At 41.6% G+C, this 15,884-nt stretch overlaps 1 protein-coding gene across 1 annotated transcript in view; it reads right to left on the reverse strand.

Moving 5' to 3' along the window:
• The window catches only part of PIWIL2 (piwi like RNA-mediated gene silencing 2), a 502,914-nt gene that overhangs the window by 483,705 nt on the left and 3,325 nt on the right, over window positions 1–15,884 (reverse strand). The window contains exon 2 of the mRNA XM_089658746.1: window positions 6,720–6,893. Within this exon, the coding sequence (XP_089514872.1) occupies window positions 6,720–6,892 (173 nt within the window). The 5' untranslated portion in view covers window position 6,893. The remainder of the gene's footprint in view (window positions 1–6,719; window positions 6,894–15,884) is intronic.

The raw sequence follows: 15,884 nt of genomic DNA on the forward strand, positions 1-15,884 counted from the left end.
AAGCAAGGTTCAAAAAGACATGGATGAGCAAGTTTGGGGTGGAGGAACTTGACTGGCCTGCACAGAGTCCTGACCTCAACCAGATAGAACACCTTTGGGATGAATTAGAGCGGAGACTGCGAGCCAGGCCTTCTCGACCGATATCAGTACCTGACCTCACAAATGCACTTCTGGAAGAATGGTCAAACATTCCCATAGACACACTCCTAAACCTTGTAGACAGCCTTCCCATTTGAAGCTGTTATAGCTGCAAAGGGTGGGCCAACTCAATATTGAACCCTACGGACTAAGACTGGGATGACATTAAAGTTCATGTACGTGTAAAGGCAAACGTCCCAATACATTTGGCAATATAGTGTATATATACACACACACACACACACACACACACTCTTTTGTGACAGAATCACTTTAAAGTAAGCATGTCCTTTGATTAGGCAAAGTTAGTAGAAATCTGCTAAGAAGTGCAACTTTGAAGTGAACCAGTTTGTTTGTCCTGCAGAGACAGTTTCACTTTCAGGCTAGGTTCACACTCATGCGGTGGGGTACATCGCATGTGATTCGCACAGGAACTGCACCGCATTCCTGTGCAAATCACATGCGAATTGTGTGCAGTGCGATTTGAGCCATACATTATGTATAGGTCAAATCGCACCGCACCAAAAAAGGGTCCACACTAGAATCGGATCGCATGGGTATTCACACCTATGCGACCCAATTCTGCACATCACACCATGTTTTGCGGACCGATTCCGGGGTGCTGTTAACATACACACCCGCAGCGGTTCGCATGAACGGGGTGAGATTCTGATGTGGTGCGGAATTCGCACAGAAAACACTACAAATTCCGGACCGCATCAGTGTGAACCCAGGCTAACGGTCCGTGCACACTGGCTTAAAAAAAAACACTAATTTTGAGTGTTTTCTGTGCTAGTGTTCAGCTTTTCTTTTTTTTGTGCAAGAAAAGGAAACACTTAGAAATGCAAAACAGAGGGATTTTTTTCTGCCTCTAAACGCTGAGCTTATAAAACGCCTCTAGACTACCCAATGTACATGGACAAATGATATCAGCTGCTTTTACAGGCAAAACACTAAACTCCCACATGTCGACTGTCCCTAAACAACATGGATGTCTTGCCCTACCAGACACTCTTAAGTATTACTTAGCACCAGAGGCCACCTGAGCAGACTGATAGACTGGTGTCACAACAGGGACACCAAACTTTGGACATGGGTTGAACAAGCCCAAAGCAACATTCAGCTACATGGCACCCCTTGGTGCTAAGGAGCACTGCCCACTCACCTTAAACCACACCCCGATAATTGCAACGATCCATATCGGTTTTAAGCGCTTTAAGGCATCCTGTCTACACTGGAGCCCCCTTTGTTTCCAAGCTTTCGGAAAGGACCGATTTGCTCACTGTTCGCTCAGGGCAGATTTCAGACCTCTCTTCAGGTCCCTTCCGTTTTTTTTGACTTCTGGAATGCAGTGCAACTAAATCACTTCTTGAACTCTTCGACACACCCTTGTCAGTTTGACCGCCCAATAACCCCTCTAAAAGGAATATTGTTCGCACCAGGGACCTCTTCCTTATGCTCTTTCGAAAATGTACACCTTGTCGATCACTCCGCCAGATGATTATCAATAACGCTTTCTTGATAAATGGGAGTTAGACCTAGGCATAGCGTTTATGGCCACGCAATGGACTAACATACTTACATTTACCTTAAAATCTTCAATCTGCACTAGAATAGAGGAAACTAACCATAAGATCCTCTCTAGGCGGTATTATACAGCGACTATTTTACATACATCTGACCAATGCTGGCGATGCCAGAGGAACGAGGTACACCGCTCCACAATTTTTTGGTCATGTCCTAAACGCTCAGATTTCTAGAAAGAGGTCCAGAGAATTACACAGAAATTCACTGATTTTTCAATCCCAGACAACCCAGCTTTTTTTCCTCCTCCATGCTACTAAAATACCAGCTAAAACATATGAGAAATCAATTCTCTGCCATCTTCTGAATGCCGCTAAGCCATGTATACCTCTCACCTGCAACAGCACCCAGCTACTGTCCATTGGACTTTGGCTTAATAAAGTAGAGGAACTGAACCTGTTTGAGGACCTGATACTTTCCTTGCAACAAAAACAACAAAGTTTACTCAAAAACCAGGGACCATATGAAATAGGTTTACATACTCAGAGGAGGATAAGGCTTTCTTTGTAGTGAGTCCCCACCCACTTTTTTTTTTTTAATACAACTCTTCTTCACTTGTCTCCTCCCCCCTTCTTTCCCCCCTACTGACATTCTCTCTCTTCCTTTTTCCTTTCCATATCTTCCTACTGCATAAAACTGAAAACTGGCAGGTCTCCTCTAAGGCCCCATGTACATGGAACGTTTCTGAATGATGGAAACTGACTGCCGGAAAACGCAGGTAAAAAAAAAAAAAAAAAAAGTCTGTTTAGCCGCGTTTGCATAACACGTTTATGCGCGTCTGCGTTTAAAAGCGTTTTTTAAAGATAAGCACAGGAGAACCTTCTAAATGCCCAGAATGCACTGAAAAGTGGTAATTTATTATCTATTTTAGACTGTTTCAGAGAAATACACATAGTAGAAGCAGAGACAGCAGTATGTGTTGAGATAATTAGGTGTGAGTTGCTCGTTAACATTTCTTTTGTTTCCAAGGGTGGGAAAGGGTCTGCTGGAGTGAGTCATTAGAAGCAGTGTTTTTGTTTTTTAAGCCATGTGTGCATGGACCCTAAGCTTCATTCACACAGGTTCATAGACCCATAATTCCATGCAAAGGGTTGTATTTCTGTGCCCAGGGAATGACAAATTTCCAGTCTGTCAAAAATTACACACAGAAAATGCAGCTGTATGGATTTTCACACACATGCCAGTTTGCATTTATAGTAAAATGATTGAGCTGGTCTGGACACAGATTATTGTTCTACAGATGTAAATACTGGCACATGCATGAAGAACATAAGTAAAACTGACGCATCTCTCAGCACGCCACTGATTTTGACAGGCTGGCAACATGCAGAAGCACAAAACACCTGACATCCTACGGGCGTCTAAACACAACCCTCCTCAGGTAGGTACAAGCACTTGTGTGAATGAGGCCTAAAAAACTGTCTACTGGCCCTCAAACTGCTCTGACTTGCTACTACATTCTATATCTACTTGAACAGCTCTGCATCTGCTTAAATTGTAACGAAACACAAACATTTAACGGTTTCCCAAAATTGTCACAGCGTCTTCTGCTCTCAACCAAGCTGTCAAGCCATCAAACTGACCAAATGTGCAGCACCATGGAAACAGACGCTAAAATGGCACCTTCTTGACTAGAGGATAGGAAAGTTTAGTTCTGCTTTTAACATTCTGCTCTCTGACAGCAGATAAGGATGTACATTAGCCACTTGAGCTCCCGAAGGTTTTACTCATTCATGACCAGGCCATTTTTTGCTATTCGCCACTGTTACTTAAACTGGCAATTGCGCAGTTCTGCAACACTGTACCCCAAATGAAACTTTTTTTTCACGCAAATAGAGCTTTCTTTTGGTGGTATTTGATCACCTCTGGCTTTTTCTATTATATAAACAAAGAAAGACCAACAATTTTGAGAAAAAAAAAAAAATCTGTATTTCCTACGGTTATAAAACATATCCAATAAAGAAAAAAATTAAATTTCTTCATAAATTTAGGCCAAAATGTGTTCTGCTACAGGTCTTTAATAAAAAAAAAATCCAGTAAGTGTATATTAATTGGTTTGTGGGAACATTGTGTCTACAAACTATGATAAATATATTTGAAAATTGCAGTGCTATCATAAATATGGCAATATATTCACGTAATAAGTGCACAATGTATAAATAAATCGAATGGGCGTACACCTGAGGACGTGCTGTCTCACGAAACACGTTGGAGGGAGCCACATTGCTGACGTCTCCTGGGCAAGGAGCAACGGCCATTTTGGTACCTATTTTATCTTCCACGTGGATTACCTTTACTTATGTATACTTACCTTTTAACTAATAAATACTACACTATGAGAAACTTTCAGCTCCTGAGGTTGAGCAATCTTCCCCAGATTTAAAAAGACACTCACCAACGGTACTCTGAGAATGCTGGATTAACCCTTAAACTGTCCTACTACCCCTGCACCCAGATGTGACAGATTGTAACCAATGCCTGTATACATCAAAGTTCTGGTGAGTGCACACCAATTAGAAGTGGTGGATTACTTTTAAAGACACATGCACTATTGCACTTTGGTCACAGGATTATATCGTAAATTAAAGAAAGACTCCTGTTGAATCCATTTTATTTATTTTATTGAAATTGAATATTATGGACATTTATTGATTGAATTCACTTATTGCACGAATAGCACTTTATTTATACATTGTGCACTTATTACTTTATAAACTTGAATATATTGCCATATTTATATTCATGATAGCGCTGCACTTTTCATTTCTTGAGGCCCTAAAATGCCCTGACAGTACAAATATCCCCCAAATTACCCCTTTTTGTAAGATAGAAAGCCCAAGGTATTTAGTAAGAGGCATGGTGAGTTTTATGAAGTTGTAATTTTTTTGTCACAACTTTTTTTAAAATTAAGAAATTGAACATTTTGGTTTTTTTACATAATGTCACCAGTGCAGTACAGCGTCATAATATGGCTGGTGCTGCATTGATCAATTATACTGACTGAAGACTGTATACAAGAAAAAAAAAAAGTTAAAATAATTTTTTATTTAAAGAAAAAAATATTTAACATTTTTTTTTACTTTTTTTCTCTCCCACCCTGTCAGAGTAGCTCAGTGTCACTATGCTACTTTGGGGGGGCTGGTCAAGGAATTAGTTTTTTTGCTAAAGTGAAGATCACTGTATTAGGAATAGTTTTAGTTTTCATGAATGGGTTCATTCATGAACAACTTGCTTTTGATTGAGATCTGTGATTGACTACAGCTAATTACGTGATGCAGGCAGCCAAGTGCCATGTGACTGCTGTGGACCAATCACAGATCACGACAGTAAGCAAGCTGTTCATTAACTGCTTCCTGTCTGCCCTATAGCAGAAATACTGCTACAGGGCGGCACAGGTGCCCAAAAATCACGTATACACATGTGATTTTGCATTTCGAGGTAGGGGCCGCCGTTCGAGCCCACAGCTGTCAATCACCGGGTCCCAGACGGTAATTACTCGCCGGCGCCCAGTGATTTCCAAAGATCTGCGATGGGGAGGACGACTGTTTTGTTTACTAACAGTTCTCCTCCCTGTCAGCTTGGGCACACTGCTTTAGATGGCTGTACACAGCACAGCCATTCAGGGCACTGTGATTACAATTACAGTGAAGCACACTGACACCGCCCCCTAGTAAAACGCACACAGTTAACCCTTTGAATGCCCCTCATGTTAACCCCTTCCTGACCAGTGCCATTAGTACAGTGTCAGTGCTTTTTTTTTTTTTTTTTTTTTTTTTTTTTTTAAACACTGATCACTGTATTGGTGTCACTGGGGATGTCAGTGACACCAAGTCAGTTCCCCCCCAAGTGTCAGAATGTCCGCAGCAGTCCCGCTATAAATCGCAGAACGCCGCCATTACTAGTAAAAATAACAAACAGCAGTGTGTCATCCGATATTACCATATGCAGATCAATATACACCACAGGTGCCGTAATGCTCACCAGCTCTGTGTTGCAGCATGTCCTCCTGTATTACCGTGTACAGATCAGTATACACCACTATTGCCGTAATACTCACCGGCTCTGTATTATGTTGTGACGTCATCCAAAGCTCCTCACTGATGCGTTTCGTCACGTGACTTTCTCAAGGGGACGTGATTGAGAAAGCCACAGAGTCTATGAGCATTACGGAACCTGCGGTGTATATTTATCTGCATATAGTAATATCGGGTGACACACTGCTTAAGCCCCATCACTGCTGACTCCTCATGGCACAGATTTCCAGACTGCGGAGCAATTTATATCAGAGGTTTATTATACTTGGTGCAGTTAGGCACCTTATACATGTGAGTGCGCATTTTGTACAATATTTGGATATTAAAATGTTTTAAAGTTTACGCACTATGTGGAGTCTTTTGTTTATGAGGTGATGTGATGCTGGGAGTTGTATTGCGAACAAGGTGTGAACCACTGTTGAAATCCATCAAGTTGATCTTCAGTGTCCGATTTAGGACCAAAAGGGCGGTTAAACCAAACATAATACTATGTGAGGTCACACTGCTGGAGGTGAGTAGACACCTGGTGGTGGAATCTTGCACTTTGTTTTGGAGCACTTGGCGGTTGCAGAAGGATGGAAGCACTTTAATGAAGATTATTGGACTCTTAATTTTATATTCAATTTATGTTGTGTTTTTACCCAACATTGTAGCACTGCACTTTTCACTGTGTTTATAAGCAAGCTGTTCATGAATGGTCGCTATGACCAATCACAGTGTTTACATGATAACTGGTTACTGGTAACAGTGATCCTCTGTGCGCACCGGTCACAGCAGTCACAGGTGGTGCGCATATCGTGCTACTAAAAACGGAACAGGCATACTGTGCCTGCACATGCTACCCACCTGCAGTAAAATTACTGTGGGTAGGCATTAATTGTTAAAAAGAACTGAAAACAGCAAAAAAATGTAGGTCTGCTAATGTTTTTTAATTCTTAAATTAGTCCTGTAAAACTGTGTGACTTTACCCTAAGCAGAGTGTCAGGGCGAGGTATAGTAGCAGCTCCATCAGAAGCACGACCTCTTGACAGGGAATCTGCTCTTCCAAGTGCTCGCTCATTCTCAGGGGCTGGTGGCCTCACCCCAAAAGACATATGAAAGGGGGAGCCTCTGAATGGGTGTCGGGTAGGGTCCATTCTGAAAAGCAAAAACATCATTTATCAAGCCTCATGTTGCTATGAATTCTGGATTTTGCAGTGACAAGATAACAGAAAAGACACGAATATTTGTCCAGCCAAAAGAACTGGTTTGCTCTAGTAATAAACTTGATACCAATACACGTTTCATTACACAACACATTTCACTGGCCAGGTAGGTAACCTATGAAGCACTTCCCAAAATTGTAGCCCAATACTTTTTGGGCAATGCTAAAAGCTAACAATACGAAAAGCTGTACTTACGGTTTATTTTTCTTTACATGCAGTTCTGTTTAAAATGTATTTTAACTCCCCAATGTTTAGTGGTATCTATCAGGGATGTGCAAATCATATCGTCTGACACCCAGGACACGTAGTACTGGGCAGGTTGTTTGTTCTTACATTTAGCCCTGCTGCAAGTAAACAGCAGGGTTTACTTGAAAAAGCTGTCGGTAAACACAGGGGCAGACTGGCTTCAGCTGCGCAAGCTGAGTGTAACACTTGTCCAGCCAGGGACGAGATAATGGGGAGCAGACACCGCTCAAAACCAGTCAGCCCCCCTGGAATCCAGCCTGTTATGTGTGGAGTGGCCTCAGCACCGCGCTAGCCACGCCTATGACACGTTTTGCCCCGCCCATCAGGGCTTGGTCACAGAGGCACCTCTGGCCAAGCCCTGATGGGCGGAGCGAAATGCGTCAGTCATTCCACACATACGAGCTGGAATCCCGGGGCTGGTGTCCGCTCCCCCCTTCATTCCCATGCTGGTGGGGTGATCCTTTCTGCTTATCTGGCTTTGCAGCGGCGCCACTAAGCTTCATATTTGTCCAGCCAGCACACTCCCCCAAGCCCTTCCTCCCTCTCTCCCCACACTGACGGGAGAGGAGAAGAGAGAGGTATCAAACTTCTGCACCCCTTCCTGCCCCTCTCCTCTGTGTCTGTCACACTGGTGATTGCTTGAGGAAGGGGATATGTGGGTGGACAATTTAAAGATCCATCCGAATGTATGACTGAGAATGTATGAGATTATGTCTGAGCCTGCAGAGAGCAGCCCGGGGTGAGTGATCTCAACACCACCACTAAGCCTTCCCCATTTCCCCCTTCTCTCCCCATCTATATCCCTCCCCCTCTGTTCTTCCAGGAGCTTCACGCACTTAACCATTTAATGTCCAGTTAGCAGCCGAACTCTGACTAAGGGGGCACTGCGCTGAACTCTGACATAAGGATGTATTCTGCCAGGGTCTGATGTAAGGGGGGACTCCACTGCACGGTAATGTAAGGAGGGATTCTGATGTATAGGGGTAATGCTGAGGACTGATGCTAGGGAGGAACAATGCAGATGGACATAGTGCTGGATCAAGACAGGATAAGTATATTGGGAGGTGAAGGGGAAAAACAATTACTGAAACTTTTTTTTAACTTTAATGCAGGAAATGCATAAAAGTGGTTGTACATTTCAGTCATGAAATATGAGCACAGCATTTCCCTCTATAGCACATACTTGTCTAAATTAAGAGCACTATGTTATTTCTTTCTGCTGCTTCACTCCTCTGCTATCAGATTGAGACACTTCTGACAAGTTTTCCTGACACCAAGAGAAAAATGATGACAGGGAAGGACCTCCAGCAGATTGACAGCCTCAGCTCTGTTTCTGCAAGCTGTGTGGAAGAGAATGCGTCTCTTCCCTCCAATCAGCTCTCAGATCTCTCCTAACTGAGCTCTGCAGAGTAACTTCAGCTCTGCGTCTTTTTTTTCTGTACTTTCAGACAAGCTTTAAAATTCAGCACTTTGATAAGATGTAGAGAAGAGAAGACTGCAGGTAAACAGATATGTCTTACATAGCAAGATTTGTTGCACCTCTATGTATCACCTAATGCCGTTCATTTCACTGGGTATATATGTGAGGGTTTCGACAATGTTAAAATTAAAAAAAAATAAAAAATCATCCTCCCTTAGAACTACTGGAAATGCAAAAAAGCTGGTTGTGACATATTCAGATATAAGGTGTAGACTTTCACGAGACTCTGATTTATTCAATCTGAGCATATGATGAAAAATGTACTGGGCAGAACTTTACTTCGGTTAAACATCAGAATGATAAGCAAATTCAGATATAGTAACTGCAATTATATGTAAATCTTAACTTTTCATGAAACTACTGCCCTTTTTGACTCCGTGTCGGTCCTTTAACCACTTCCAGACCAGGCCACTTCTGACATTTCTCCAATAGATGTAAAAATCTGCCTGTGTTTTTACTAGAAAATAAAGAATTATAAGCAGAGGCCTTGAAGAATATGTTTTTATGTCACACAATATCTGCACAGGGGTTTATTAAATGCAAATTATAATAAAAACAAAAAAATGAATTTCAGTGCCAAAAAAACCACATTACCCACTTTTTGGGCAAAATACAAAAGATGACGTTTTGCCGAGTCACGCTCCCGTGGAATGACAAACTATGGCACATTAAAAATCTCCATAGGTGACATTTTAAAAGCCTTTACAGGGTGCCAGTTTAGAGGAGATCTGGTGCTAGAATTACTGTTCTCACTCCTCCATGCAGATTTCTCACGTGTGGTGTGATGACCATTCACATTTGTGTGGGAGCACACACTTTTTTTTTTTTATTAAACTTTATTGCTATCACAAGGGATGCACATGAGCAGATGCATCTGTCCCCCTGAAGGATTGGGGTATCTTGGGGAGGATGCCTCTCAGGTCCCACTGCACTGGACATACGCATTCTCCCCCAACGCATGTCCATTGGGCTTTGGTGTCCTTTGCTGACCATTTTATGGCTAGGAAGCGGAAGTGTCTGTGTATGTGCTGAGTCATGTTTGTTTTGGACGCGGCATCTGGGTATCTACAGCACCATACTGGAAACAATGCAGCGGCCATACTGGTCCTGCAAATTGGGAACACGATTCTGGAGGCAGAGTAGATGGATTACTTTATAAGAAGGTGGAGGCGCATTTTGAGCCGCTCGGACCACGCTAGTGTTTGGCACGTGTTGGCAGGCATTATACCACAGGTAATTTATGAGGCCAATTCCTTATTCCCCTTTTCTTGAAAGAGCATGTCATGTTGAATCCCCTGGGATGCCTGCCTCACTGAGGGCATGGCTGCCTTAAACATATTTGAGATGCGACTGGAAAGTCACAACATGTTGTGAATATTTGATTCCATTATCAATTTTGTATCTTTATTAGTCCCATATAGATTGGACTTGAAACAATTCACTTTTTTCTTCTTTGCCAATGCACAATCTACAAGCATACTCCAGTATGTTTCTCTGTAATATTATTATTATTATACAGGATTTATATAGCACCAACAGTTTGCTTAGCGCTTTACAATATAACGGGAGACAATACAGCAACAATACAGTTCAATACAAGGAGGGATAGGAGGGCCCTGCTCCTTGGAGCTTACAATCTAGGATATACCTTGCTTATTATTATACAGGATTTATATAGCGCCATTGCTTATATTTTGTTTTCTTCAACATAACCCCCCTTATTCCAGATTAATATGTCTGTATTTTTCTTGGCACAAACGTGTCATTTGTGGTAATGGAAAGAAGAGAAAAAAAAAAAAAAGGGGGGGGTATTGTCCTAATTTTTAATGTAACATTCATGGAATAAAAATTGATAAGTTTTAATATTGTTGTAGTGTCTTTCTGGGAGACGACCCACCCTTAACCACCTCAAGTCCAGACACTTGCACCTCTTTCCAGTCCAGGTCAATTTTCAGCTTTTAGCACACTTTGAATGAAAATTACTTAGGCATGCAACGCTGTACCCAAATTAATTTTTTATCATTTGGCACCGATAGAGCTTTCTTTTGGTGGCATTTAACTACTTTCCTACTGGGCCAATTCTGCCATTTTTTTTCCTTTATGCAAAAGCCAAAATTATTTAGAACCCCAAAACATGTATTTTTTAGCAGAGATCCTAGGGAATAAAACGATGGGTTTTGTCTTTTTCTGTCACACAGTATTTGACCAGTGGTGTTTCAATATTTTAGAAAAAATACAATTGAATGAACTTTAGTGCAAACACAATATAAGATTGTGCACACCCGTAGAACGGTGTCATACTACAGTGCCAGAATTTTTGCTCTCACTACAACGTATGCAACAATACCCCACATATGTGATGAAAACACCGTTCACATATGCATGAACAACCTACGTATGCATTCACTTTTTGCACGTGAGCATGGGGGGAGGAGGGCTCTTTAAATTTCTTTATTAGATTATTTTTACACTGTCCCTTTAAATTATATTCAATCGGTTTCATTGCCATCACAAGGAATGTAAACATCCATTGTGATAGCAATAAGCTGTTTGTAAAAAGAAAAGAAAAAAAAAACTGGCTCCTAACTTTTTTAGCGCCTAGATTCAAAGTAAATTTGTCAAACCCTGGGTTTATCAAAAAGATATTAAACCAAGTAAATAAAATACCCAACATGTCATGCTTTAAAAATATGCATGCCTGTGAAATGGTGACAAACTAGCATATATTAAATTTTCCATAAGCAACACTTTAAAAAAGTCTTTACAGGTTACCAGTTCAGAGTTAGTGTTACTAAACCCACAACAGTAAAATCAGTCTGTATATGCAGTAAAGTATGCTTGTTATACTCACTTTGGATTCTAAGGGGTTAATCCTCCATATTGTGTAAAAAGTGTGTGGTCCTGTATTCTCCTATTCTCAGCTTCTACTATCCCCAATCCATCTGCTGATAGTACAGAGCTCTAGGAGTTACTCTGCACATGCTCATTTAAGGGTGTATGGCTAGTGTTTTTTTATTCCTTGCGACTGTGCATGTGATTAGCACAGAGCCAGATCAGCACTGTCCAGAGTCAGGAGTTATGCAGCCTCATTGGACAGTCAAAGCAGAATAAAAATTCCTCCTACAAGCTTTAACCCGTGCTCAGCTGGACACTGATAGAAGTCACAAGACTGCTATGTACTGCTGATGAGAAAAGGTATTTAGCAATTTATATTTACTAAAATAATTGCATTTCCATGTTGTGTGTACTGTGGGAGACCAGATATAGTGAATGCAGGGTATTGGGTTTAGCAACACTTTAAGGAAGAAGTAGGTCTAAAGCTCTTTCCGCCTACTTCTCCTGTGTGTCACAGAAGTGCACTTAGTTCTGCACTCCTGTGACCCAGATTCAGCCGACAACAGGCTAAAGCCCACTAATGGCTGATGTCACTCAGCTGGTCCAGGCTCTGGAGGGATCCCAACTTTAATGTCAGTGTCACGGATCCAATCCACACGCTCACAGCAACTAGCTAACCGAGGGGCGCATGTGCGGCTTTGACTTGGGGTAAGAGGGAATAAGGGGGACTTAACCTGAATATATATATATATATATATATATATATATATATATATATATATATATATATATATAACCAGCTGTGATATACTTTCACAGCCCGCACTACCTCTGGCCACCACTAGAGGGAGACTCCACTCCACTTTTACCAAGAGTTATACTGCGACTGGAGCAAGTCAGAGAAAGTCCGCAATCCGTCAGTCAATAGAACTGGCTCCATACGAATCACAACATCCATATCTCAGGTCCTGAATTTATGGGAATATGGACGTAGCTGGACATTAGCCCTTGGCCAATCGACTCGGGGGGGGGGGGGGGGGGGGGTTCCTGTACCAGCCCACAGGACGTTCTGGGTCCTGAAATGCCCAAAGTCGATTGGACCAGGAACGGTTTGAATCACCAAGTCAGGGATTGAATTTCCAACACCAGCGCCTCAATCCGATCGCGACAGTACCAAATCACTGTTCATCTGTTGCAATCAGGTGCAATATAACAGTTTTCTGCATTTCTCTGGGATTCTACATAGGCTACAAATACAGTTTTACATGCAGATGTAGCCTACAGTGTGTCCAATCAGAAGGAAGTATTTTCATCTCTCTGCAACTATTTTAGCTTTTATGAGAGATTAAATATATTCTTTTGATCTGTGTATATACGTCAAACTCCCAGAGACACATTGGAACCACCTCTGGTCTCCCGCTGTGTCTTGAAGCCGAACTGTCTCCTTCTAGCCTTCTCCTTCCAGATTTCCAGAAGGTGACAAATCTTATTGGCATCCAGGTGTCAACTCCAGTCCAGAGGATGCTCTGTCCCTTTCAGATGCTAATTGGTGACCATATGTCTCTGACTTAATTCTGAACACATCTTATTATTAACATGGAATGAGCTAAATCTACATTGTCATATTTCTACAGATCACATCTCAGCTACTCAAATCTTACATGTACATTACAGTCAGGATCCATCCAAATGCCTGACCAGCAACTGGCTCAGTCTCTCAGCGTGCACTGAGCTAGCCACTCCAACCCCCTCCACAATCTGAAGCTCCAGTGAGCGCTGCAGTGGGAGAGAAGAGAGCCTGTGACTGATAGTCACTGCTCACTGAAGCCTAAGAACTGAACGATCAGGAGTCTTTGATCGCTCAGTTCTTGGTTTTAGTGGCAGCAGGGAACCAATGCTGCATCCACCAAGGTGAGTATGTACAGTGCATTCCTAATGTATTCAGAAACCCTTCACTTTTCAATTTTGTTATGTTGCAGCCTGATACTACAGTTGTTTAAATTTATTTTTTTTTCACTAACACTGTTCAACAGGTAAAAAGTTTTGGGCATAAAATTAGCTAATCTTACATAATTTTGGGGTGCTGAAAACGAAAATGACCCTAAAAAATGTTGATTGGCTCTAGTTTCCATGATATATTCACCCATCTAATGACGTAAGCCATTCAAAATTATGATGCAACTTCAGCTGCATATTGATACTGGTGACCAATAGAAAATTGCATGTATACTGAGATGATGCAATATTAGCCTTTAATTGCATCACTTCACTGCATAAAAGCTGCAGTATCTGTAGCTGATTGTAGTTCGACAGCGTCTTTACATTTTGTTTTATGCTTATATAGGCTACTCAGTAATGCCTCGAACTTGTGTGAATAAAGCAGATCATTTCTGCTATATCTGCGGTGAAATAACTTTTATCTCACAAAAAAGGAGGATTACAGGAATGATTAAGAAAGCCTACAACTTGTATTTTGGCTGCAAGATAGGAGACCAGGACAAGAGCTGGGCACCACATATATGCTGCAATTCTTGTGGGACGGCACTGGAGCAATGGTTGAATGGAAAAAAGGCATCTATGCCTTTCACTTTGCCAATGATTTGGAGAGAGCCAACAGATCATGTTAGTAATTGTTACTTTTGTATGGTGCCTCCAATTGTAAAAGGGCTAAATAAGAAGAAAAAGTTATCTGTGCACTATCCAAATATTCCATCGGCAATACGTCCAGTTCCTCATGGAGAGGGGCTACCAATTCCTAAAGCACCAGAATCCTTCGTGGTTGAGTCAAGTGAGGAAGAACCTGAAGCGTGTAGTCACGCGCAGTTGTAAGAGATAGCCCTTTCCTCGAATACAAGAGAAAAGCCAAGAGAAGCAAAACCGACACAAACTGAAGACAAAACTAGTGAGAATCCTAAGCATTAAAATGTTTCAACTTAGCTTATGGCTATAATTTTTCTTGGTAATCCTATGCAATATATTATGCCATTTAGGCTTTGTTATGTAGTCAATATCACTTGCTTTATATTTGTGGAAAGACATCTATATAATTATTGTGCATTATGTAGTCATTACGCCTATAGTAGAAAACTTTAAGTTTACAGAAAAACTAGAGCCAATTGACAAATTTCATTGTTATATTTGAACTCAGAATGTGAAATTCATTAAGAAATGGATCCATTTGTTTCCAAAACTGGCAAAAAATAAAAATTTGTTGAACAATGTAATCTACTCTCAGTACCCCATAATGACAAAGTACAAACAGAATTTTAGAAATGTCTGAATTTATTAAAAAGAAGAAACTGAAGAAAAGAATTCAGACCCTCTTCTTTGCAAATCCTCTCAAGCTCAGTCAGTTTGGATGGGAACTGTCGGTGGACAACCGTTTTCAGGTCTCTCCAAATTTGTTCAGTAGGGTTCAAGTCAGGGCTCTAACTGAGCCACTCTAGTACACTCACAGGAGTTGTCCCTAAGCCACCCCTGTGTTGTCTTGGCTGTGTGCTTAGATTCGTTGTCATGTTGAAAGGTGAACCTTTGGCCCAGTCTGAGCTCCTGAGCACTGTGGAAAAGGTTTTCATTGAAAATATATCTCTGTGCTTTTCTCCATTCAGCTTTGACTCAACCGTGACCAGTCCCCCAGTCCCTGCTGGTGAAACACCCCCAACAGTATGATGCTGCCACCATCATGCTTTACTTCTGGGATGGTATTGGGCAATGGATGAGCAGTGCCTGGTTTCTTTCAGACATAACGTTTAGAATTGAGGCCAGTTTCATCTTGGTTTCATCAGACCAGAGAATCTTGTTCCTGAGTCTCCGAGTCCTTTTTTTTAAAACTCCATGTGGGCTTTCATGTATTTTGCACTGAGGAGAGGCTTCCATCTAGCCAATCTGCCATAACGCCCAGATTGGTGGAGGGCTGCAGTGATGGTTGTCCTTCTGGAACTTCATCCCATCTGCACAAGGGATCTCTGAAGCTCAGTCAAAGTGACCATCAGGTTCTTGGTCACCTCTCTTGCTAAAGCCCTTCTCTCCCGATTGCTCAGTCGACCAGTTCTTGGAAGAGTCCTGATTGTTCCAAACTTCTTCCATTTGAGAATTATGGAGGCCACTGTGCTCTTGGAAACCTTCAGTGAAGCAGAAATAATTTTGTAGCCTTCCCCAGATCTGTGCCTTGCAATAATCCTATCTTTTAGCTCTGCAGGCATTTTATTTGACCTCATGGCTTTTGATCTGATACAGTATGGTTAGCTGTGAGGCCTTTTATAGAGGTGTGCCTTTTCATATCATGTCCAGCTAATTTAATTCACCACAGGTGGACTCCAATCAAGATGCAGAAACATCTCAGCAATGATCAAGAGAAATGGG

The sequence above is a fragment of the Staurois parvus genome, unplaced genomic scaffold (assembly GCF_062004578.1).
Source record: "Staurois parvus isolate SC_StPar_1 unplaced genomic scaffold, SC_StPar_1.0 ptg001090l, whole genome shotgun sequence".
Lineage (NCBI taxonomy): Eukaryota > Metazoa > Chordata > Amphibia > Anura > Ranidae > Staurois > Staurois parvus.